We start from the raw sequence: 26,300 nt of genomic DNA, 5'->3' as shown, positions 1-26,300 counted from the left end.
GAGATGGCCAAATTGCTTTACATCAAACTATTTGTCTTTTTTCTCAGTCTTTTATTTTATTTTATTTTATTTTATTTTTGGTTCGGATGATAAGTGGTTGGATGATTTTCATCGATCAAGGATTGAAAAATGTTGATTTTGAAAGAAATTACAAATTAAATTGGTAACAACTTTGGAATCAGAACTGATCAAATCAGCAAGCCAACAAACCAATTACTAACCCTAAATTGAAATTCCAGTATTAATTGTATATATTAACTGTTAATTAAACCTATGCAGTGTCACAATGCAATGCATCAGAAATATATGATGAAGTGGTGGTGGCAAGTGGCAAGGGATCCAGGATTAAATATATCATGAATTTGATACATGCCTGGTTCCACCATTAAATTATTGAAGACACTTTAGACATCCCTCTTTGAAGGCCTAGGTGGATGGGGTTTGGAAGCTTCAATTATTGATGTTTGTATAACAGTAATCAACTAAGCAAGAATATGGATACGATAAAAATGGAATTAATAATGAAAATTATAGCATCATATGCTACTTATTTCAGCACTATACACATACCTTATTATAGAGAAAAATTAAAATGAACAAGCACATCCATCATGCAAAATGAAATTTTTATAGCCATTTTTGGTATCTTATCTATTTGTTGGTCATATAATTTATGTTGGATCTAATTTATGTTGGATCGGGATTTTGACAATTTCATCTAAAAATGATTTGGTGTTTAATAAGAATGGATCAAACCTTTTATGATATCGTTCAACATACATTAGACCCTATGAATCTGTTTTAAGAGTTATCATTTGGATGATCAATTCTCGTGTCTAGCAAAGGTAGATCAAACCATTTATGACATTTGATGTACATCTAATCTTGTGGGTCTATTCTAAGAGTTATCATTTGGGTGATCAATTATTGGACTTAAAAATGATATTATTACACTCTAATAGTTTTTAATTTCACAAATTCTTAAGCATATATAACTCCGATAATTGAGTATAATTAGGTGGATGGTGGACAAGGCATCCAACGATTTTTCCTATCTAGATCTTAAAACCATATCCTATGTGACGAACCACAAACGAGTCAAGTATTACGTCCCATGTGTATCCACCAAATACGAAGCGACAAATCAGAGAATCTGTCACTGATCATCCTCAACAACATTATTAACATATGGCCTTGCAGGTACGAACTTTGATCCCTTTCTAGTGCTATGTGCAGATTAATTATGTGGGCACACACTAGGGTTTGTATGAGTTTCAGAGCTGTACACACAAAAGACAAAACCCTAAAGAAACCCTAGTGAAATTCTTACATCATCAACATACAATATATATTGTTACAAACTTTGAACCCCTAACCCAGGCGATTTCAGTCTTGAATAGCTAGGAATCCTCGTAACTTTGTTGTATTAATCAATATATATGTCCTTATATTGGGACAGCATCCATCAAACCTCACTACATACAAAGGAGATATTCTAGGGTTTAGGGTTTTTCAAGGCCTAGATCATGTCATCTTTGAAAGAGAAGTGCCTAATGGGAACTGCAGATGATGTTTTTAGTGTTTGGTTTGGCTTAGCTTTGTGTAAGACTGGAAAATGAGAAAGACAAGCGAAGGCTTGTCTCTTTGTTATGAAAGGTAGGCTCTTGGTCTTATGTGGTCCATTGGTCCAAGCAAAGCTTAGTGGGGGTGTTTTCAAGAAGAGACATTTTTTTGTTGCTTTCTGGGTATTTTTAGCAATATTATCCTACCATAACTAGTGAGAGTTAAACAGGAAAGTTCCCTAGAATTCAACTATGGTGGCATAGGGTGTGTAAAGGAACAAAAACATGGAGGACCCACCAAGATATAAATGAGTTTGAGATGTATTTTGGCCATAGTTTCTTAGGGTTTCTCTTTTTATGCCTTGTTTGGTGTTTGATTAAGAAATAATGGGAATTCGACAAGGGGATAAGGACTCTCGAAGGGGACAATAAGCACCGATGATCCATCGGTGTTCGCCTGTTTTTTTCTGTGTGGGGTTGGAATTATTGTCAAATATGAGACAATCCAAACCCTAGATATCTCAAAAAAAATAAAAAATAAAAAAAATCATAAGCTTTTCAATGAAGTTAGGGTTAGAATGATCAAAAAAAAAAAAAAAAAAGGAAAAAAAAATGTATGGATGTTGATTCACATGAGCCTCAGTTCTTTTAGAGTCGGTTGGATGATATACATCTTGTTGAAGTACTAGGAAAATTTTTGGTTCTTTGTACACTGGACTTGTTTGTTTTCATTTGAGGGATGCATCATGCTTAGGTTTAGCCATATAAGGGAAACATTCAGAAGTACTGAGGTGAATATCCATATATAGATACAACATGGGCTTCAAGCCTTCAAAGTGAGTCCAAATGTTTCAAGGCAATGGCCCAAGCCTCTTTCAAAACCAGAGGGTTTAAAGCCTTATGGGCCCAATCCAGCTATCTTGGCCCATGAAAGTCCAAATGGTCTCATCAATAGGGCCATATAAAAATTTCAGATCATTTAATGTTTTTAAACTATTTTTTTTTTTTTGAAAATTTCATCTAATATTTTCTATATTTTTATAAGATTCAACCTTCATGAACCTTTTTTAATTTAGTTATTATTATTATTATTATTATTATTAATATCAAGGGTGGTTTGGTATGTTCACAACGACAGATTTGAAATAAATTGATTTGCTTCTTAGCAATATTATAAAACTGCATTTGATTTATTAAAAAGTATAATATGCATATTAAAATCAAGTTCTACAAGTTTAACCTTTTAAGAAAATTGATAATTTAATATGATATCAAAACTTGGTTTAGTGAGGGGTGTCGAGCCTGATCATTCTATATTTTGATACATGCATGAGTTTTGACCTAATTACCCTTTACGAAAGGGCCCAAATATTGGGCATGGTCCACATCTTTGTGCACCCGCATGTGTCACATGAAACTACATACCTTATTAATGAATATGCCCCTTTTCCTTTTTGGGTGTTCCTCTAGAATTGAAAATTTTCATGGAAATATTGTTCTGGTTATGCCAGCTTAGAATCACTCTCTTAAAACCTAGACCTTTCAATCTTGGGTGCTCACAGGTTGGAAAGAGTGTTTCCATTGGCTATATATCTAACCACTTGTGACAGTGAAGAAAGCCCATATAGTTGAGCCAGTTCATAGGTTCCCATAATTCTATGAAATCATTTATTGTTCCAAAATTTGATACCAAGCTGGCTGGTTGGCTGATTTTCAGGCATCCTTATGAGTTGTATAACCTAATGAATTGTTAGACCGATTAGTTTTTCTTGGTTTAATAAAACATTTTTTTCAATTTTTTAAAATCGGAAAAGTTAATGATTCATGATTCATGATTCAATAATCGATTGACAGTTAATTAATAGTCAAATCGATGATGTCATAAATATATATATATATATATAATTATTAAAATTTAAAATAATTATAAAGATTTATAAAATATTTAAATAATTAAATTATAATAAGGATAACACAGATTTATTAAATTATTAGTAGTTTTGATTTATTAAATATGTAACTTTTAATTATTAAGATAAAATAAAATTTTATTATTAAAATTTGTTTGGATTTCCATAACTATATATTTTACTATATTCAAAATTATTGGTTTTTTATTATTTATATAAATTACTTTGATATTTATTATAATATTTATATGTAGTTTAAATTTGTAGTAACGTATATATAGTTAAATATTTTTCTTTACAAATCCCATGGGCCGAATGACATTTTGGGCCTATTTCAAAAAGGGGCAGCCCATGAGCCGATTAAGCCGGCTCGCCCACGTGGTGGTCGAACTGACCCGTTGGATATACTGATTCGGTATCGGTTCAACTCATTTTTGCCTAGTGAATCGGTGTAATCGGAGCGGTTATTTGATTAAAATATGAAGCAATTCCAATTTTACAGGTCTAACCCTCCACAGATTTTAGTCTAAAAATAACCTATTTTTGACAAAAATATCATTCATTTTTTATTCTAAACATAATATTTTATTTCAAAATTTATATGAAAACAATATAAATATTAAAGGATATTTATATAAAAAATGGGTTATTTTTCAAATTCAAACATAGGAAAATTATTTTTATAAAATTGGGATTATTTCATCTTTTTTAATCAATTAATATAAAAAAAATAAGAAAAACATATGAATGGAGTAAAAAAAACCCATTTATTTAAAGGAATTAAGAAAAAAAATGGAAGAAATAAAAATTAACTAGAAATATAAGTAAATATTGAGTGTGGTCCACCCAATTTTCAATAATCCAATAGCTTACAACCTATTTTTTGTAATGATTATAAGAAACATTTTTAATCTTTTTAATATTTTGAATAATTAAAATTTCAAGTGTTAAAAAACTTATATACGGTTTCCTAAAATTATTACCAAATACATTTGTAATAGGTTTTTTTCATAGTTTATACCTAAACCATCAATCCTTATTTAGAAGAAAAAACATGGTAAGCAAAAATGGAAAGAGAGAGTAAATATTTTTCCAATAGAAAGAGGAAAATCCATTTAAAGTAATCAATTGCAATAGTAAGAAAGTCTTTATACAAAAATGTATAGTAGGAAAAAAATTATAATTATAAATTTCATATAAAAAAAATTGGCACTTTAATTATATATAGAATAATGTAAAAGTCCTTATAGAGAAAATATCATCATAAAAAAATAAAGAAATTATTTGGTGTATTGATTGAAGGTATTTTTGCTATAAAAGTGTAAAATATTGAGAGTATTTTTTATATAGAAAAATTGTAAAAGATTTTATAAATATAATAATAATAAATAATAAAATATTATATAATAATAATAATAATAATAATAAATTGTAAAATTCTTGATAGAAAGGAGGAAGAATTCCACAAACACTTGACTTCTTATTTTTCTAATAGAAGAATAAAATTTTCAATATGATTCTTGTTAATGTATATTATGTTATGGGCTTTAGGCCCAATTAGGTTACTTGTATAGTACACTTTACTTGTACCGCATACATATTACTTGTACCGCACACATATGCCTCCTATATAAAGGCACTGATGTATATTCTTTTACTCAGGAAATACAATACAATTATTCCGTATTTCTAACATGGTATCAGAGCCACTGCTCTGACCTTTTCTTAGCAGTCTTGTCTTCATTAATGTGACTTCCTTTCTTTTACTAACGCTTCCGCCATCACAACTGCCGCCGTAGCCTCTTGCCGTTGAACCTTCGACGTCATCCAACCGTCGTCCTTGGGTTCCGGACCTGCAGCCGCCGTCGTTAAGGAGTTTCACACTGCACAGACCACTGCTCTTTGCATCACCGCTGCGAATATTGCTCCGATTTCATTTTTGAAGGTACTACTGAGATCGTCCAGCGCCAATCTACACATTCGTGGAATCCTCGCCGCCATCGAAGACCGCACGCACCCTTACGCGCCGCTTAAAGATTCTGCGACGCTGATCACGCGCCACCACGCGCCGGAGTTTCATCGCACGCGCCGTTCACGCGCCTCCATGCGCCGTCCACGCACCTCCACGCGCTGCCACGTGCTCTCACACGTCGGGGCCTGGTCTGCTAACGTCATCATCTCTGCCACGTTAGCCCCAGCTGCGTCAGCATCCACTGATCTGCTGACGTCATCCTGTGACTTCATTCGTTGACCGTTGACCAACCGTTGACCGTTGACTTTGATCGTTGACTTTTTCTATCCAGGTTCTCCTTACCCAGTTTTTCGCATAGATTTCATTTTTGCAGTCTGTTTTTGCATATTGTGTCTCTAAATGGATAAAAAGGATGTTTTTCTTCCTTGCCCCATCAATACTGTATTGGAGGGGAATAAAAATTACTTATCTTGGTCTCAAGCTATGCGCAGTTTTCTTAAGAGTCGCATGCTCTGGCATTATTGTACTGGTGCAATGACTATTCTTGTCAAGGGAGCAAGTGAAGAAGATGCTGCATTTTTTAGTCGTATGATTGAATGGGATAGTCATAACCACATGATCCTCACATGGATTCGGAACACTTCCATTCCCTCTATTTCCAATCTGTTGGACAGCTTTGATGATGCAAAATCTGCATGGGATATGTTGGCCAAAAGGTACTCCACTACTCATGGATCCATGAAATATCAGTTAGTGGTTGAATTGCATCAACTCAGGCAAGAACCAGGGCAATCCATCAATGACTATTATGATCAGCTTCGCTTCATTTGGGACCAAATTGACCTTTCTGATCCAACTTGGGCATGCTCAAAAGATGCTTAGCAATATGCTTCCATTAGAGATGAATTTTGCCTCTATGAATTCTTGATGTCACTTCACAAGGACTTTGAGCCCATTCGTGGTCAGTTGCTAAATCGCAGTCTTGCTCCCTCTCTTGATACTGCTGTGAATGAGTTGGTTAGAGAAGAAGCTCGTCTTGCAACCCTTCAAGCCCAGAATAAGCTCAATGTTTTGGCTATTACTCCATCTACTCCACTCATAGAGCAACCTCAGCAATCAGGTGATTCTTCTGGCTCTAGCAATCGTCGCAAGCAGACCAACAAAAAGTTCTACAACTATTGCAAGCGTCCTGGCCACACCATTGAGACTTGTTACCGTCGTAACAAATCTACTGCTGCTGTTGCTAATATTGAGCCTACTCCGCCAACGGCTTCCACCTCAGCTGAGTCCCAGTCTTCTGGATCTACTATCAACCTCTCCTCCACTGAACTACAGGAGATCATAGCTCAGGTTGTTCGTATGGCTGGTAATGCATCTCTTTCCACTGCCTTATCTGTTCTACCTGGTAAGTCTCAAACTTGGCTTTTTGATTCTACCTACTACAATCACATGACACCTCACTCATCCTTGTTCTCCAACCTTGACCCTGCACCACATCCTCTAAATATTCATATAGCTGATGGTTCCACCATGCATGGGAATAGTCTAGGTTTTGTTTCAACCTCTAATCTTTCTGTTCCTGGAGTCTTCCATGTACCTGACCTATCTTATAATTTGTGCTCTGTGGGACAATTAGCTGAACTAGGTTATCGCCTTATTTTTTTACTATTCTGGGTGTATTGTGCAGGATCCAAGGACGGGGCAGAAGCTTGGGACAGGTCCTAGAGTTGGGCGTATGTTTCCCGTGAACAATCTTCATCTTCCACCTGTTGCTCCTGTTTCTGTTGCTGCTGCAGCTGCTGCAGTTTCTTCCTTACCTTCTCTTGCACTTTGGCATTCTCGTCTTGGTCATGCACCATCTTCTCGGGTATAATAGTTAGTGTCTAAGGGTCTGTTGGGTTCTGTGTCTAAAGACAATTTTAATTGTACTTCATGTCAGTTAGGGAAACAGTCAGCTTTGCCTTTTAATAACAGTGAATCCATTTCTAATAGTATTTTTGAGTTAATTCATTCTGATGTTTGGGGACCTTCTCCTGTTGCTAGTATTGGTGGATCTCGATATTTTGTTGTTTTTATTGATGATTATTCTCGTTATAGTTGGATTTTTCCTATGAAATCTCGTTCCGAAATTTTACCAATATATAGCAATTTTGCAAAAATGGTTGAAACACAATTCTCCAAACGTATCAAAACCTTTCGATCTGATAATGCTCTTGAATATACTCAATATGCGTTTCAAGCTCTGTTACATTCCTATGACACTGTACATCATCTAACTTGTCCAGGTACCTCTCAGCAAAATGGTCGAGCCGAAAGAAAACTTCGTCATATTCTTGACACTGTTCGTGCTCTACTTCTTTCTGCCAAAGTTCCTGCCCCATTTTGGGGTGAAGCTGCTCTTCATGCTGTTCATGCAATTAACCGCATTCCAAGTGCTGTCATCCATAATCAGACTCCGTATGAGCGTCTCTTTGGGTCACCCCATGACTATCATCACCTTCGCTCATTTGGATCTGCTTGTTTTGTTCTTCTTCAGCTTCATGAGCACAACAAACTTGAGTCTCGATCCAGACTCTGTTGTTTCCTTGGTTATGGCGAAACTCAAAAGGGGTATAGGTGTTATGATCCTGTCTCTCATCGTCTTCGTGTTTCTCGTAATGTTGTCTTTTGGGAACACCGATTGTTTGTTGAACTCTCTCACTTTCGTTCTTCCTTGACTAACTCCTCTGTTTTAGAAATCTTTCCAGATGAGTCTCTTGTTCCTTCTACAAATACTTTTGATCCTCCTTTGGACTTCTCTCCAAATATTTTTTATGCTTCTCCTAGACAGGTTGCAGATGAACAGATTGATGACGAGCTACCCCACTTTGAGCCTGGGTCCCCTGCTCCTGCTCTGCCTGAAGATCCTCCACAAGACATTCCACCTCGCCACTCAACCCGAGTAAGATCCATTCCTCCATACCTACTTGACTATCATTGTTACACTGCCCTTGCTACACTTCACGAGCCTCAAACCTATCGTGAGACCTCTACTGACCCTTTATGGCAGATTGCAATGAAAGAGGAACTTGATGCATTAACCAAAAACCATACTTGGGACCTGGTTACTCTCCCTCCTGGACAGTCTGTGGTTGGTTGTAAGTGGATCTATAAGATCAAGACTCGCTCTGATGGCTCCTTTGAGCGCTACAAGGCTCGTCTTGTTGCCAAAGGTTTTACATAGGAGTATGGGATTGATTATGAAGAGACTTTTGCTCCAGTTGCCCGTATCTCATCTGTTCGTGCTCTCTTAGCTGTTGTTGCTGCTCGTAAATGGGATCTTTTTCAGATGGATGTTAAAAATGTCTTCCTTAATGGGGATCTGAGTGAAGAAGTCTATATGCAACCTCCTCCTGGTCTCTCTGTTGAATCAAACAAGGTTTGTCATCTTCGACGTGCACTTTATGTTCTTAAACAAGCCCCACGAGCTTGGTTTTCCAAGTTCAGCTCCACTATTTTTCGCTTGGGTTACACTGCCAGTCCGTATGATTCTACCTTATTTCTTCGTCGTACTGATAAATGCACTATTTTGCTTCTTCTATATGTGGATGATATGATCATAACTGGTGATGACCTTAGTGACATTCAAGAACTCAAGGATTTTCTCAGTCAGCAGTTTGAGATGAAAGATCTTGGACATCTTAGCTATTTCTTGGGTCTTGAAATTACTCATTCCACAGATGGTCTTTATATTACTCAAGCCAAGTATGCTTCTAACCTATTGTCTCAAGCTGGACTCACTGACAGCAAGACTGTTGACACTCCAGTTGAACTTAATGCGCATCTGACACCCTCGGGAGGGGGGGAAACCATTGTCTAATCCTTCTCTTTACAGACGATTGGTTGACAACTTAGTTTATCTCACAGTTACTTGTCCAGACATCTCCTATGCTGTTCATCAGGTGAGCCAGTATTTGTTTGCTCCACGATCAACTCACTATGCTGCTGTTCTGCGCATTCTTCGATACCTGAAGGGTACCCTTTTTCATGGCCTTTTCTACTCAGCTCAGTCTCCTCTTGTACTCCGTGCATTCTCTGATGCTGATTGGGCAGGAGATCCTATTGATCGCAGGTCCACTACAGGTTATTGCTTCCTTCTTGGTTCTTCTTTGATTTCTTGGAGAAGTAAGAAACAAACTTTTGTGGCCCGCTCCAGTACTGAAGCAGAATATCGTGCCCTTGCTGATACCACATCTGAGCTCCTTTGGCTAAGATGGCTTCTTAAGGATTTGGGTGTGTCCACCTCCTCTGCTACTCATCTTTATTGTGACAACCAGAGTGCCATTCATATTGCTCACAATGATGTCTTTCATGAACGGACTAAACACATCGAGATTGATTGTCATTTTATCCGTTATCATCTTGTCCATGGTGCTCTTAAGCTTTTCTCCGTCTCCTCCAAAGATCAACTTGCAGATATCTTCACCAAGTCACTTCCTAAGAGACGCACTCGTGATTTAATTGACAACCTCAAGTTGGTCTCACATCCACCTTGAATTTGAGGGGGGCTGTTAATGTATATTATGTTATGGGCTTTAGGCCCAGTTAGGTTACTTGTATAGTACACTTTACTTGTACCGCATACATATTACTTGTACCGCACACATATGCCTCCTATATAAAGGCACTGAAGTATATTCTTTTACTCAGGAAATACAATACAATTATTCTGTATTTCTAACAATTCTAAAATGAGAAAATTTAAATTGTTGCTTTTATAATCACTTTTATTTTTAAGGCAAAAAATATTTACTTTCTTTGAAAGTAACTCACTTCAAGAAAATACTCTAAAAATAAAATAAAATCAAGGTATAACTAAATAAGATTTTGGATACAAATTTTCAAGAATTCTTATAATTTAATTTTTAAGAGTAGAGTTGGAAAACTTGGAAATGAAATTTGAACGTATTAGAATGAAATCACACAAGACGAGCTATGTGTATAAGGCTCGGAAATAAATTCACTGACATATGATTCATCGGCAATTACTAGGGATTAAATGTAAGAAATTGAAAATTTATAAATTTATACCTTCTCTTATATCTTTGTACCCTAAGTTGATTGTTTTTAACAATAAAGTGTAATTATATAATTTTGGATCTTTCATTAAGAAATCAAAGATGCAAAATCTTTGAAACTACTTATTATTCAATTCTAAAACATAGAAAAACAACATAATTATTGTGTTACTAAGATCCATACTTCATTTATTGTTTTTTATAAAGAGGTTACTTGTCATGTAATCTTATTTCATCGATTGCGCTTTTAACAAAAAAAATTCTTTAAAATAGAAAGTTTTGTGTTTGTGATAATACTAATTTATATTTACTTGTGCATATGAGGATTCTTGTTTATTTGCTAACTAGAGTATTCATGTTAAAAAATGAATGAATTTATTTTTGTTTTTTAACAAAAAAAATCTTTAAAATAGAAAGTTTTGTATTTGTGATAATACGAATTTATATTTACTTGTGCATATGAGGATTCTTGTTTATTTGCTAACTCGAGTATTCATGTTAAAAAATGAATGAATTTATTTTTGTTTTTTAACAAAAAAAATCTTTAAAATAGAAAGTTTTGTGTTAGTGATAATACGAATTTATATTTACTTGCACATATGAGGATTGTTGTTTATTTGCTAACTCGAGTATTCATAGTAATAATAATAATAATTAAAAAAAAAAAGTACTTACTCTAAAGCTTACCTACTCCTTCACGTCATTTTTATTTTCTGAAATCTTTTGTCCACGTGTAGCTTAGGTATTGGAGGGAGCCTTTTAGTAGGAATCTTTTGATTTTGGTATCTTAGCCAAGCCCAATGCATGTTCCAACTCCAAAAACAGAAAAGGCGCTGCTGATGAAATTGGCACATATATTGATGGAAACCAATATCAATATCAAACTTTCTCATGCATTCATTTTTTAGGCCTTATTTAATATTTTCCCATTGCGATCTTGCCCACACGTTACAAATTAATGCCACCTAGTCCAAATAGCATTACTTGCATAAATGCTTTTACTTTACACGTCACATATTTTTAAATATATTTTCTAGAACATCTAGATAAAATTTATTTGAAATTTTAAGTCTCAAAGAATATGATTTTTAGAATTATTTTGGTCATACCTTTCCATCTATAATTTTAATAATTAAAATAAATAAAATCATTAAGTAGAATATGCATATTAAGAAATAGGTATCAATCATTTGTCATGATCGTTGTTATACTTGTCAATGTGATATAGACATTAACATTTAGATATATTTGTTATATATGAGCATATTATATGATTTTACAATAATTATAATAAAAATATTGATTGCTGGAAAAATTAAAAGAAAATAAAATAAAAAAATTCATAAGATGGGAGTTCGAGTTTATAAAATATAAATTAGTATTTAATGTATTTTTTTGGTCAAATATAGTACTTTTGATCATTTAAATACTAGTTTTGATCATATTAGGTACTACATTTGATCAGTAAGTATATAAAACCTGAATTATTTTTAGAGGATTGTTATATTATAATTATTTTTATATAAGCGCATGAAAACATTTTTTTTTCAATTTTTAATTATATATATTTTTTTCATATTTTTTTTATAGTAAAATTAAAAATGGGAAAAATGATTTTTCTTAACTTACTACTTTTGGAAAATCAAAGATGGCTAAATTAAAATTTAGTTTCCAATCCCAAATTTGAAAATAAACGTATAGGCAATCAATATCATGAATTGAAAAGTGCTTCAAACTTGTATGGAAAAGAAAAGAAAAAGAAAATGATGAGAAAAACCAGATAAAGTAGAAGTCTTCGAACACGTGGACATTTAAAAAAAGAGACACAAGTGACGGTTGGGCAAGTCTTTAGTACCTCCATAACCAGCATCATCACGTTCTAGAAATCCAAATTCTCCACGTAAGATTCGACTCCATCTGGTTTCCTTTATTTATATTTATTTTTTTTCAAAAAAAAAAAAAATTGCTATAAATATTTGGAACCAATCCAGTCTACTTTTGTCAAACATCATATCCAAACAGCATTTCATGGTATATTTGATGAAGAAGAAAAATCCTGCAAGGATTAACTGGCCTTGTTGATTTTCTTTCTTAGAGTATCAGATTTTTCTGGTCTTCCAAACATCTGTCTTCTTCCGTCTCTTACTTTTTTAACCTTCGCGTTTGTTCTTGGGTTTTCTTCTCTTACTGATATTCCCTTTGAGTTTCAACAGCACTCAATGAAGCCCTTCCTTTCTTCTTGGGTCTTCGGGCTTTTCTTATTCGATGCTCTCATTCTTTTCTTTCCCATTTCTTGTTCTTCTTCGTCTTCCTTTTTGCCTCCATTAACCGCCTGCTTCATTGATGAGCTACAAAACCACACTGCAATTTCCGATTTTCGGTTACTGAACAGAAGAATTTTGAAGGAGTGTCCCAATCCAAACCCTTATCTTGAAATCACTGTCAGCAAGAATTCAAGCCTCGCCGATGAAGAATACCTCACCGTCACTGTGAGCGGAGTTTTAATTCCTGAAGAGACTGACTGGGTGGCCATGGTTTCTCCTTCTGATTCCGAGTAAGAAGATTTCTAACCACAAGCATATGTGAAAAAAAGTGAAATGAAAAATTTTCTGAGTAATTCTAGAAAATTCTAGATGTTTCATTCCATGTTAGCCTATTTTTCAAAGAAGAAGAGCCACCATGCAAGAGAAATCAAATGGTGAAGCGCATGCATCACTGCTCTTTAAAATTTTGATATATCATTTGTTTTCTTTTTCTCTCCATATGCAGTCTATCGGGTTGTCCATTGTCCAAATTTTACTATATACAAACTGGTGATTTTAGTAGCCTGCCTCTTCTCTGCCATTATCCTGTCAAGGTACATAACCACATCACTCAAAATTACAATCCTAGCTAGCCATTGTTCCTACATGAGTTTAATTTCTGTATTACCTTTCTTAGAGACTGGCCAGTTAGGTAAATTCTATGCATACTTTTGATTAAAATTGCAGGCACAGTTTGTGAGCAATGATCCTGGCTACCTCGATTGCATGAAAAAGGAATGCCAGGCATATGACGATGATGGAACATGCTTAATGAACACTTGCAGCGCCTCGTTAACATTTCATGTTGTCAACATCAGAACAGACATCGAGTTCGTGTTCTTTGCTGGTGCATTCGACCGCCCTTGCATTTTGACTAGATCAATACCTGTGAGCTTTGCTAATCCTAAGATGCCATTATATGGACACCTCTCAAGCATAGATTCGACCGGAACATCAGTAAGCAACCATATCTATATTATGATCAGATACTGATGAATTGGTCACTTCAATGCTCCATCTTAGAAAATGGTGATTTATGTAGATGAGATTAACATGGGTCAGTGGAGATAAGGAGCCTCAACTAGTTCAATATGAAGGCAAATCAGAACAATCAGAAGTTACAACATTTACACAAGAGGATATGTGTGGTAGTTCACTTAATTCAAGGGAAACAATATTTATTCTTGAATTGTTTAATTTCTATGTGATAGAAGAAGTCATGCATGGAATTGCAGCAAAAAGGTTTATTTAATTTTGTTTGGCTTCCGGAAAACCAACAGGTTCTGCAAAAATTACTCCAGCCAAGGATTTTGGGTGGCATGACCCAGGTTACATTCATTCAGCAATGATGACAGGACTTCAGCCTTCAAGAAACTTCTCCTACAGATATGGAAGGTAAGATCTTTCAACTTCTATCCAAGCAGCCTAAATTTGTTAAAAGAAACATGGATTTTGGTATATTATGAAGCTTCGATTGTATCGATCGATGTTTGAAAGTAGTAAACCTGACAACAAGTAGGGGAGAACTTGCCTAGCTACCTGAGAAATGAGCTTTTGATATATATGACCACCGGATAGTTCCAATCATTCTGAAAATAAAAATTCTTAGTATAGCAGAGAGTTTTACTTGGGTTATGGACTTTTTTGATGCAGTGACTCAGTTGGTTGGAGTAAGCTTACTCAATTCCGTACTCCACCTGCTGGGGGATCAGATGAACTCAGGTTCATTGCATTTGGCGACATGGGAAAGTCTCCTCGTGATAATTCTACTGAACACTTCATTCAGGTAGGAAACATTTGGTATTCCATATATCAAACTAAATCACACATCATTTTGGAAGATTATTCTCTCTATTTCTGTGTTGGAACACAAGAAAAATGATTCTGGCTAGCACATTCACCAAATGAAGGAAAATAGCCACTACAACATATATTAATTAACCACTCCCCTCCCTTGACAATTTCCATCAAAATTCTCCACACATTTACTAATCAGGATTTTGTTTTGGAACAAGTATAGCCAGGATCTATCTCAGTAATTGAGGCGATAGCCAAGGAAGTCAGTTCTGGCAATGTAGATTCCATCTTCCACATTGGAGATATTAGTTATGCCACAGGATTCTTAGTAGAATGGGATTTCTTCCTTAACCTTATCAACCCGGTTGCTTCCCAAGTTTCTTACATGACTGCAATTGGAAACCATGAGATGTAAGGACCTCAATTTCTCCCTTCCATTTTCCAACTGTTAACCTGGTATATATTATCTGCCTACTACCGAATACCTTAAGCCCCTGTGATCAAATTGATACTTTTATTGGAAAATTATGTACAACATTCATGCCACAAAAGAAATTTTTGTCACAATCTTTAGCTGATGTGTGAAATTTCAGGGACTACCCGGGTTCAGTATCGATTCACAACACCCCCGATTCGGGTGGGGAATGTGGAGTTCCTTACTGGACTTACTTTCCAATGCCTACAATGGAAAAAGAAAAGCCATGGTATTCCCTTGAACAAGGAAGTGTTCACTTCACAATAATTTCAACCGAACATGACTGTTCTGAAGATTCGGAGCAGGTAATGAAGCAGATTCTTTTACCATATTTAACATTGAATGTTTATTTTAATTTCTCACTATCTGTTTGATCATGCTGCTTTCTGTTTGTTAATTTTCTGACTGAAGAATTGGACTCTATTACAGTATGAATGGCTGAAAGAAGACATGGCTTCAGTTAATAGATCGAGAACCCCTTGGCTAATTGTTATGGGGTAAGTTGAAAGCAAAAAATATGCCATGGGTAGCCTAGAACTATAATTAATTGAAAGATTTGGTAACGTTACAGGCACAGACATATGTATACTTCCTTAAAGTCAGGCCTCTCGAGACCAGACTTCATGTTTGTATCAGCTGTGGAGCCATTACTGCTGGCCAACAAGGTGAGTATGGACATATTTGGGTTTAAGACTTTTAACTTACATTTTTAGTAGTTGTACCGGCAAAGAATAATTAGAGTCAGGTTTTCTGTAACTTTACGTTTGAATTATCTTTAATCTTCTAAACATTGTTTTTAGGGTTAAAAAAACTTCATATTGAGATCTGTGGTCAGGTCATAAAATAAGTTTTGTTCAGTTGGTCTCTAAATACTAACAGTTGGGAACATGGACTAGGTTGATCTGGTTCTTGTTGGCCATGTCCACAACTACGAGAGAACTTGTGCTATTTATAACAATGAATGCCTAGCGATGCCTCGAAAAGATTGGAATGGGACTGCTGTCTATGACAACAGCAACTATACTGCCCCAGTTCAAGCAGTTATTGGAATGGCTGGCTTCTCCTTGGACAAGTTTCCAGCGAATGTTGTGAGTATAACTTTTCATTAATTCATGTATGTACATGTTTACATAAGTATTCATCGTCACAAGTTTTACGTACAATCTACATTTTTGTTGTTGTCCATGGATACAGGAGAATAATTGGAGTCTGTCAAGGATTTCTGAATATGGATATGTAAGAGGGCATGCAACAAGGGAAGAGTTAAGAATGGAGGTTGGTATTGTATATTTACTTGTTCTGCATCATTTAATTTTCTGAGTCACAACACAATCCCAATAGAGATTTCAGTCCATCTCTAGCACGACTCACCTACATTAGCGATATGTCGTTGGGAGGATTAAGAATTTTCAATAACCGGCACAGGGAATTGATTGAATCAATGAGATAGTTAGCATGTACTTAGTATACAGCTACTACACATAAGAACAACAAATCATTACAAATTTAGGAATTAAGTTCTTCAACAAAATGAAACCCTAGCCTATAGCTCATGCAAAGACTGTTAGGTGTTAATAAATATCTAGATGTAATGCATGTTTGGTTATCGAGAAAACCGGAGAAATTCTAAACAGAATACTCAGCATACAATAGTTATACTGAAACTTTCTCATTCATTTCCTTCATTTTTATTTTAGTTTGTTTTACTTTTTGCAGTTTGTAGAATCCAAAACTGGAACAATTGGGGATAGCTTCCGCATCATTAAAAGTCCTGCAAAGTTCTTAGGAGAAGAAATAGATCCATTCTCTTGAAAGAGATATCATATGAATGTTCCAAATAAGAAGACAATGTGAAGACACAACTTTGGTATGATTAAATCTGTGAACAAACTCCTCATGAAGGAAGGTTTTGAGGAATTCCTTTTGATTTGTTAAATGGTTAACAAAGGACATCCTTTGTTTATAGCTGTCAACTTAGCAAATGTTGTAAACCCAGAATGGGCTTTTTGCAACATAAAACAATAAGATCATAACATTGTTACTGTATTAAATATATAAAATAAGGTATTGTTTGTTGTTTTAACTTTTTGTTGAAAAGAACTTACTTTCAGATTTTAGATTTTTTTTTTGTTGATTTATTATTTATTTCTTATTTCTTATTTCAGATTTTTTTAATTGAAAATAACACATATATAGAATATTTACTAGAGAAAAAGATAAAAAGGGGACACTTCTTTGAATAATCAAATTAAAAAAAAAAGAAATAAAAACTTTATTATAGCTCTCTATCTCTTTTTTCTTCTATAATTGAAAATAATTCAAAAAAAATAAAAATCGAATTTCTTAAAAATAACCCATTTCCCACCATCCAATGGCTATACAAAGAGCCAAAACCATGACAATCTTGTTGAGATTTCGGCCTTGCACTATAAGTTATAAAGGAAAGTTTAAACAACATTATTGGGTGTGGGGTCAGCATATGCCCAAAGGGGGCAAGGCCATTTTTGTTGGGTGCAAGGTCAGCATATGCCCAAAGGGGGCAAGATCTCCTTCCTCTTGGAAAACCAAATTCCGATTAAAGGGGAAAAAAGTTTAACAACTAAACTAAATTTACCATTTTATGTGACATCATCCCCTCAAACTAATTTTTTCTATTTTACCCCTTGCCTTACATTGTAACAATGACTTCTAAGGCTACAATTCATTAGAAGGAATTTTAGAATTTCAAGTTTATTTCTTATGTATTTTCTATTTTTAGATATTTTTTGTTTAGAAGTTAATCTCCTTTCCAATAACAATCTATTAAGGATGTTGGAGACCATATTGCCACCATCGAGAGTAATGACTATAGGCATGAAACTAGCTTTTGACCCTTCCTTTGCAAGCGTGTGTTGTGCTACCGGCACCATGGACAAAGTCAAGGAAGGCAGTCTATTCATCCGGTCAATGGTGCCAATTTCCATTTCTTTTGTCCGTCTTTTGTAGTCAATCAAGGCGTGAGTTGAGTTAGGAGTTTCTAGTAGCAAGTCCTTTCCTTTGGGAAGGATGAAGGGCATTTGAAAATAATGCTTCCTATAGTGATATCTCATAGACTTAATTGACTACTAACTATCGTGATACAACATGATGTCGAAGCCTAAACACACGGTGCCTAATTCCTTATACCTTTGCGTGAAGAAAAGTCTCTCTTTTATTTCATGTTCCATGACTCAAAACTTCAACGGCATGTATTCATAGACAATCATGTATTCATGGACCCACTGTATTTTTTCTTTTCTTTAATTTGTTTGCATCCCAACATGTGTTTACATGGAAATCTCTATGCTCTTATACACAACGACTTGGAGTGTATTGACCTAAATCCTTTAAGCAAAGGGCCCGGATACTTGGGTATGCTCCACATTTATGTGCACCCCCATGTGTAACATGAAACTAGGCTCATTACTAATGGAAATGCACCCTTTCCTTGTTGGGTGTATTGCAGAAATGAATTTTTCGTAGTTTTTTTGGTTTTGTCTACTTCTAATCATTCTCTTGAAACCTAGACCTGTCAATATTGGTTGCTCACAGCTTGGAAAGTGTATTTTCTTTAGGCAATAATCTAAACAGCTTGTATACACATTTGACATCCAAGTGGATGATAAGAACCTGCTTGAATATATACATATATTTTGCATTTGCTTTTTCATTTTTTCTTTTAGATTCCTACTTATTTAATCAAGCTTTCCAAATAATCTTTCTATTTTAGACCATGATGATCATATACAAGATGAATATTTTCAAACATTTTAAATTATTAAAGAATATGTACCCATTTTAAACTGAAAAAAAAGTAGTTTTTTGACAAAAAAAGAAAGAAAATATTTTGAGTCTACTTGGCAACACAACTATTTTCCACACCAATTTTATGTTCTTGAGAATAAAAAAATAGGACAAATCGCTTTGTCAACCAGAAAATTATTCTCTATTTTTTATACTTAAAAATAAGAGTGGTTTTCACTTTTTTTTAAGAACTATTTTAAAATATAGGATTATTTTAAAAAATAATAATACAAACATAAAAAATGATTAAAAATAAAATATTTGATATAAAAATTATTTTTAAAACATATTTAAAGATATTAAAAATAGGTTAAAAACATTTCAGTTATCAAACAAATTTTTATTTTATAAAATATCAAAAAATAATTTTCAAAAACTGTTATAAAAAATTAGTTTTTAAAATCATTTTAAAAAACTACTACCAAATAGGGTCTTGTTGATTGTATGTGAAAATAACTCAACTCAAGAAAATGCTACAAAATACCTGTTTTAGGTTTTTTTTTTGTTTTCTTTTGGCCTAACATGCATGTTTGAAGCCTCAAATTTGGATCATGCATGACATCATCTACAAATGGAGGCGTAGAAGGAATGTTGGAAATGTTTATTTTCAAATATTAATTCACTGGTACTCCAATCCAAAAACCGAATGCCACTGCTGATAAAAATTGATATATATAGATGAAGACCAATACCATTATATAACTTGGGTTTATTTTTTTCTTATTTTAGACCTTATTTAATATTTTCCCATTGTGACCTTGCCCACACGTTACAAACTAAGGCCACTATTTTGTTACATACAAGTCCAAATTGCAGTCATTGCACAAATGCCTTCTACTTTGAACGTCATATATTTTCTACATCATCGAGATAATATTTATTGAATTTTTTTGAGTATCAAAGAAAATAATTTTTATAATCATTTTGGTGATGACCTTACCATATAATAATATGAAAATATTTGATTAAAAATCATTTACTATTTCAAGCATTTATACGTAAGTTTTTAAATAAATTTTTATTTTTACCCAAAAAAATTTAACAAAACCATTCTTGTTGAAATAAGATTTAAAAAAAAAAAAAAAACTAAAGAACTAAATTTCAAAAATTGGGTTTTCATTTTAATCAAATAACCTATAATATGTTACATAGGATAATTTAATTTATTATTATAATTATAAAATAATTAAATAAATATAATTATTATGATAAATACATGGAAACGTAACTCATCTATTTTAAAAAACACAAAATCTACCAAAAAAAATCAATTAAAATTTATTTTCCTATCCTAAATTTAAATAACGGATAAACATTCAACATCATGAATTTATTGAAAAAAAAAAAAATAGCATAACTGACAGTTGGAGACCTCTTTGGTATCACCATAACCAACGACACCACGTCCAAGAAATCCAAATTCTCCACGTAATATTCGCCTACGTCTTGTTTCCTTCTTTTTTCACATATTTATATATATTTTTTAATTTTAATTTTTCTATAAATGTTTTGATCTAATCCCTTTTTCTTTGTCAACATCATATCTAAACCAAGCAACGACATTTCTCCATTGATTTTTACATCCAAATTCTCAGATCACTATTCAGAATGGTATATATATTTGATGGGTAGTCAGAGGATGGTGAAGAAGAAAAACTAGTCTTCAAACAAAGGACTGGCTGGCCTTGTTGATTCTCTTTCTTAGAGCAACAGATTTTCTTGTCTTCCAAACTTGTTTTGTCCGTATTTGGCCTCTTGAAAGTTTGCTTTTGTTGTTGGATTTTCTTCTCCTGCTGATATTCCCATTGAGTTTGATCAACAGTAGTCAAGATGGTATGCTGGATGGAGAGTGAGAAACAGTGAAGAAGAAAATCCAAGAGCCAACATAACTCGCCTTGTTGATGCATATATATTCCGTCTTGGGACAACTAATTTTCTTGTCTTCCAAACATGTTTTTTTTGCTTCTTCTAGGGTTCTCTTCTTCCATTGATGTTTCATGCACTCCATTGATGTAACTCAGATGGAAATTAAGAAAATCCAATAACCAATCAACAAAGCAAGCCTTGTTATTTTCTCCCTTGGAACGACAAATTTTCTTGTCCTCCAAACATGTCTTCTCCCTCTTCTTCCATGAAACCCTCCATTTCTTCGTGGGTTTTCAGACTTTTCTTAGCTGCTCTCTTACTTTCCTTTCCCGGTCTTTGTTCTTCTTCGTTTTCGCCTCCCATAACCATCAGCTCCATTGATGAGTTCCAAAACTACACTGCAATATCCGATTTCCGGCTACTGAATAGAAGAGTTTTGGTGGAGTGTGCTGATGCAAACCCTTATCTTCAAATCAACGTTAGCAAGAATTCAAGCCTCTCCGATGAAGAATACCTCACTGTCACCGTTAGCGGAGTTCTACTTCCTGCAGAGACTGATTGGGTGGCCATGATTTCCCCTTCTCATTCGGAGTAAGAAGATTACTAACCACTCTTTGTTTCATAAATACTAAGAATGAAGCATATGTGAAAAAAGTCAAATGAAACAGTTTTTATTTTTTATTTTAATTAATGTTTCATTTCAGCACTGTTTGGTTCTTGAAAACTTTGAGGGAAAATCGGAAGAAAAGAAAATAAAGAAAAAAAAAGTAGGAAAAAAGAAAAAATGAAAGAAAAAAAAATTTAAATAAGAATTTTCCAAGTAACCAAACATACCCTTGATGTTACTCAAAATTTCCAAGAATAAGAATTGACATGAAAATGAAATCAAATCTTTCTCTTTTCAATTGTAACCATTCTTTCACTTGACTTGTTCTTTTGTTTTTCTCCATGTGCAGTGTCTCAAGTTGTCCATTAGCTGCAATTTTCTATATACAAACTGGTGACATTAGTAACTTGCCTCTTCTCTGCCATTATCCTGTCAAGGTACATGATGTGACCAAGACCAGTTACTTGTCTTATTGGAAGTACTACTGGAGATGTAAAATGAAAGTGACCAAGACCAAAAGCACACGTATTTGGAAGAGAATTTCTAAATGCTTAATTTCGATTAAAATTGCAGGCACAGTTTGTGAGCAATGATCCTGACTACCTCAGTTGCAAGAAACAGGAATGCAAGAAGTATGAGAATGGCAAATGTGTAGAGGTCACCTGCGCTGGCTCGTTAACATTCCATGCTATCAACATCAGAACAGACATTGAGTTTGTGTTCTTCGCTGGTGGATTCCAAACCCCTTGCATTTTGACTAGATCAAACCCTGTGAGCTTTGCTAGTCCAGAAAAGCCATTATATGGACACATCTCAAGCATAGATTCGACTGGAACATCTGTAAGCAGCCATTTTCATACTATGATCAAATACTGAATGTGTTCATTTGTGTTCCATCTTAGCAAAAGGTACTGATTACTGCAGATGAGATTAACATGGGTCAGTGGTGATAAAGAGCCTCAACAAGTTCAATATGAAGGCAAATCAGAAGAATCAGAAGTTGTAACATTTACACAAGATGATATGTGTGGTAAGTCACTATCTTCCTACTCCTTATACAAATGATTCATTATTTTTTTTGCTGGCTTTTATCCTAATTAATTTTGTTTATACGTGATAGAAGAACTCATGGAATTGAAACAAAAAATTCACTTGGTTTTATTTGATTCCTGGGAAACGAACAGGCACTGAAAAAACTAGTCCAGCCAAGGATTTTGGGTGGCATGATCCCGGTTACATTCATTCAGCAGTGATGACAGGACTTCAGCCTTCAAGCACCTTCTCCTATAAATATGGAAGGTAAGGCCCGGTTTGGCAACTGTTGTTTAGAACAATTTTCATAGGAGAATAAATTTGAAAACCTGAAAACAGTAAACAAAACAGAAAATACAATTTATTTTAAAAACATCGGAAACAAATTAAGAGCATTTCAAGTTTTTAAACAGACTTGTATTCTATAAAACATCAAAAAACTGTTTTTCATAACTATTCTCGGAAATACTTGTCAAATTGAGCCTAAAATTGCCAAGTAGAGGAGAACTTTATCTACCTCCAAAATAGTCTTGTTATGACCATTGGAGGGGAGAGTTTTTACTTTGGGTTATGGACTTTTTGATGCTTTAGTACCTTCAATGCAGTGACTCGGTTGGTTGGAGTGATCAAATTCAATTCCGGACTCCACCTGCTGGGGGATCAGATGAACTCAGATTTATTGCATTTGGTGACATGGGAAAGGCTCCTCGTGATGCTTCTGCTGAACACTACATTCAGGTAGGAACCATTTGGTATTTCATCAAACTAAATCACAGACCATTTTAGAAGATCATTCTCTCTATCTCTGTTTTGGGACACTGAATGAAAATTCCATATTCACACAAGTATTAATTAACCACTTCCATCCCTCAACAATTTCTATCAAAATTTTCAACACACTTGCTAATCAGGATTTTGGTTTGAACACATGTAGCCAGGATCTATCTCGGTAATTGAGGCCGTAGCCAAAGAACTCAGTTCTGGAAATATAGATTCCATCTTCCACGTTGGAGATATTAGCTATGCCACAGGCTTCTTAGTAGAATGGGATTTCTTCCTCCACCTTATCAACCCAGTTGCTTCCCAAGTTTCTTACATGACTGCAATTGGAAACCACGAAATGTAAGTACCTCAATTGGAAACCACCATAACCTAATTAAGGATTTGGTCAAATTGATAGTGTAAGAAGATATCAGGATTTTGATTAAAAGGGTTATTGAAAACACGATTTTGGAAGAATGACCTCGTCTTTTAAAAGCATGAAATATAGCCTCTTTCTCTAATAAAAATACCCTTCAACCGTTTTTTAATTCTCATCTCCCATCGAATACTTGATAAAAAGATTGAGGGTAAAGATATCGGTTTTGGCACTATATTTAGCTGAGGTGCATGAAATTTCAGGGACTACCCGGATGCAGAATCAATTTACAAAACTCCTGACTCGGGTGGAGAATGTGGAGTTCCTTACTGGACTTATTTTCCAATGCCTACAGTGGAAAAAGAAAAGCCATGGTATTCCATTGAACAAGGAAGTGTTCACTTCACAGTAATTTCAACCGAACATGACTGGGCTGAAAGTGCCGAGCAGGTAAAATGAAACATTCTTCTTCCATATTTAGCATTCAATGTGTTTCTCTTTCTCATTGTCTGTTTGATCATCATACATGCTGCTTTTCATCCATTTGCTGACCAAAAAATTGTACTTTCTTACAGTATGAATGGATGAAAAATGACATGGCTTCAGTTGATAGATCGAAAACCCCTTGGCTAATTTTTATTGGGTAAGTTGAAAGCAAAAATATGTCATAGGTAGCTTAGAACAACAATTCATTAACAGATTGGTAAAAATTACAGGCACAGACAGATGTACACTTCCACAACCGGTTTGGGCTCCTCCGACTTTATATCAGCCGTAGAGCCATTATTGCTGGCCAACAAGGTGAGTATGGACCTATTACGCTTCAGACTTGTAACTTGCACTGAATACTAAAAGTTGGGAACATGAACTAGGTTGACCTGGTTCTCTTTGGCCATGTGCACAACTACGAGAGAACTTGTGCTATTTATGACCATGAATGCAAAGGGATGCCTAAGAAGGATGAAGATGGGATCGACACCTATGATAACAGCAATTATACTGCCCCAGTTCAAGCAGTCATTGGAATGGCTGGCTTCAGCTTGGACAAGTTCCCGGATGATGTTGTGAGTATAACTTTGCATGCATTCGAGTTCGTATATGTGTCCATGTTTATAAGTGTTCATACATTTTATTTTTGTCCATGGATACAGGATAATGCTTGGAGTTTGTCAAGGATTTCTGAATATGGATATGTAAGAGGGCATGCAACAAGGGAAGAGTTAAAAATGGAGGTTAGTTTTGTATACCTTTGATCAATGGGCTATGCTTAAAAATTCTTTCATTAAATCACCTTAATAGCAAATTATTAGAAACCCCATGCATATACCAAGTATATAGCTACACATAAGAAGGACAACAAAACATTACAAGTTTACGAACTTTTAGACCAAAACGAAACCCTAGCCTAGTTTATGCACATATTCTTAGATTTTTAGGACTTGTTTGGTAATTGTTCTTAAAAATAGTTTTCTACTTTCTAAAGCAAGAATTTTTTTTTTCTTAAAAAACAAAAACTGGGGTGTTTTCAAGAATAACTTTTAATCATTTTTACTTATTTTTTGTGAGAGTTATTTTTAAAAATAGTTATATAAATATAACTAATGATTAAAAATAAAGTATTATATATAAAAGTTATTTAAAAATATATATTTAAAAACATAAAAAAAAAAAAAAGGTTAAAAGCATTTGGGTTTTCAACTATACTTTATTATACAAGACATCATAGAATTGTTTTCGAAAATTGTTACTCAGAATTATTTTCAAAAATACTTTTCAAATAGAGGCTTATTTTCTACTTTTGTGTGTAGTGCATGTTTGGCAACTAAAGACACCATGCAATGAGTCATACTAAAATTTTCTCATTCATTTCCTTCTTTCTTCTTGTAGTTTGTAGAAAGCAATACAAGAAAAGTTGGGGATAGCTTCCGCATCATTAGAAGTCAAAGTTCCTAGAAAGAGAAATTAATGAGAGAATGCGAAGACACAACTTTGGCTTCGATATGATTAAATTTATGAAACTTGTTATATTTCCTCATGTAAATCAATCTTATCCATCAATTGGACCTACCTTCCAAAAAACAGGTATTGTGGTCTCAGTCCTCATATTTTTTTTTTAACATAAGATAATATGATCATAACTATGTTATTTGAATTGGTTTCTTTATCCAATAAAGTCCGTAATATGGACGGCTAGACATCCGAGTGCAAGAAACTAAAAGGTGAAAAATTATAAATTGCATTTAGTATTAGCTTAAAAAAAACGAATATCACCTTAATAATTTAATGATTTAAGTTATTAAGTACATTTTGAATGTCTATATGCAATAAAATAACTTAATTTTATAAATTAAAATTTATAATGACTTCAATAATAAGTAATAATAATTAACTTTTTTCAAATTCTAAACCCCTTTATTTTACTTTTGTATCTCATATTTTTTCCTTCCTTTTTATCTACTATATAACATCATTTCTTCATGTATCCTACTACAATACCAAAGGTATTTTTTCGATAGGTACCAAAAGTTATATTGGAAAAGTATCATCAATCATGTGGTGGCAAATGCATACCTTTGAGTGTCAATTTTTTATCTGGTACCTTAATTTCATTTGTTTATATCTTCATTCAACGGTCTAAATTTTATCACATTCATCTAATAACCTAAATTTTACTATACAAATTTAGCGACCCGTATCTTTCTTAATTCCAATAAAAGTAAATATGTTAATTTAATAGTTAAAAAAATTAATAAAATTCA

The 26,300-nt window shown here is 34.0% G+C and overlaps 2 protein-coding genes across 2 annotated transcripts; both read left to right on the top strand.

The window, feature by feature from the left end:
- Nucleotides 1-12,720: 12,720 nt before the first annotated feature.
- On the top strand, nucleotides 12,721-16,969 carry LOC117927936 (probable inactive purple acid phosphatase 27). The gene is made up of 13 exons (XM_034847668.1): nucleotides 12,721-13,055; nucleotides 13,271-13,358; nucleotides 13,492-13,761; nucleotides 13,847-13,952; nucleotides 14,085-14,199; nucleotides 14,458-14,590; nucleotides 14,825-15,012; nucleotides 15,195-15,381; nucleotides 15,506-15,573; nucleotides 15,648-15,741; nucleotides 15,973-16,164; nucleotides 16,271-16,351; nucleotides 16,793-16,969. Exons 1-13 carry the CDS (start codon nucleotides 12,721-12,723, stop codon nucleotides 16,886-16,888), a joined length of 1,953 nt encoding a protein of 650 aa, XP_034703559.1. The 3' UTR covers nucleotides 16,889-16,969.
- Nucleotides 16,970-20,480: 3,511 nt separating this feature from the next.
- On the top strand, nucleotides 20,481-25,649 carry LOC117928056 (probable inactive purple acid phosphatase 27). Its single transcript, XM_034847824.1, has 13 exons — nucleotides 20,481-21,355; nucleotides 21,721-21,808; nucleotides 21,945-22,211; nucleotides 22,296-22,401; nucleotides 22,556-22,670; nucleotides 23,009-23,141; nucleotides 23,338-23,525; nucleotides 23,805-23,991; nucleotides 24,117-24,184; nucleotides 24,258-24,342; nucleotides 24,414-24,605; nucleotides 24,693-24,773; nucleotides 25,429-25,649. Exons 1-13 carry the CDS (start codon nucleotides 21,009-21,011, stop codon nucleotides 25,492-25,494), a joined length of 1,923 nt encoding a protein of 640 aa, XP_034703715.1. The 5' UTR covers nucleotides 20,481-21,008; the 3' UTR covers nucleotides 25,495-25,649.
- Nucleotides 25,650-26,300: the final 651 nt, after the last annotated feature.

Source organism: Vitis riparia, chromosome 13 (assembly GCF_004353265.1).
Source record: "Vitis riparia cultivar Riparia Gloire de Montpellier isolate 1030 chromosome 13, EGFV_Vit.rip_1.0, whole genome shotgun sequence".
Taxonomy (NCBI): Eukaryota; Viridiplantae; Streptophyta; class Magnoliopsida; order Vitales; family Vitaceae; genus Vitis; species Vitis riparia.
Note: the sequence above shows the minus strand (reverse complement) of the source record. Positions and strands in the feature narration are given on the sequence as shown.

Coding starts and splice junctions, on each gene's coding strand:
- LOC117928056 (XM_034847824.1), top strand. CDS start 21,009: ATGTCTTCTCCCTCTTCTTCCATGAAACCCTCCATTTCTTCGTGGGTT. Junction 21,809..21,944: donor TCTGCCATTATCCTGTCAAG/GTACATGATGTG, acceptor TTAAAATTGCAG/GCACAGTTTGTGAGCAATGA. Junction 23,142..23,337: donor CTGCTGAACACTACATTCAG/GTAGGAACCATT, acceptor GAACACATGTAG/CCAGGATCTATCTCGGTAAT.
- LOC117927936 (XM_034847668.1), top strand. CDS start 12,721: ATGAAGCCCTTCCTTTCTTCTTGGGTCTTCGGGCTTTTCTTATTCGAT. Junction 13,953..14,084: donor TACACAAGAGGATATGTGTG/GTAGTTCACTTA, acceptor GAAAACCAACAG/GTTCTGCAAAAATTACTCCA. Junction 15,574..15,647: donor CCTTGGCTAATTGTTATGGG/GTAAGTTGAAAG, acceptor GTAACGTTACAG/GCACAGACATATGTATACTT.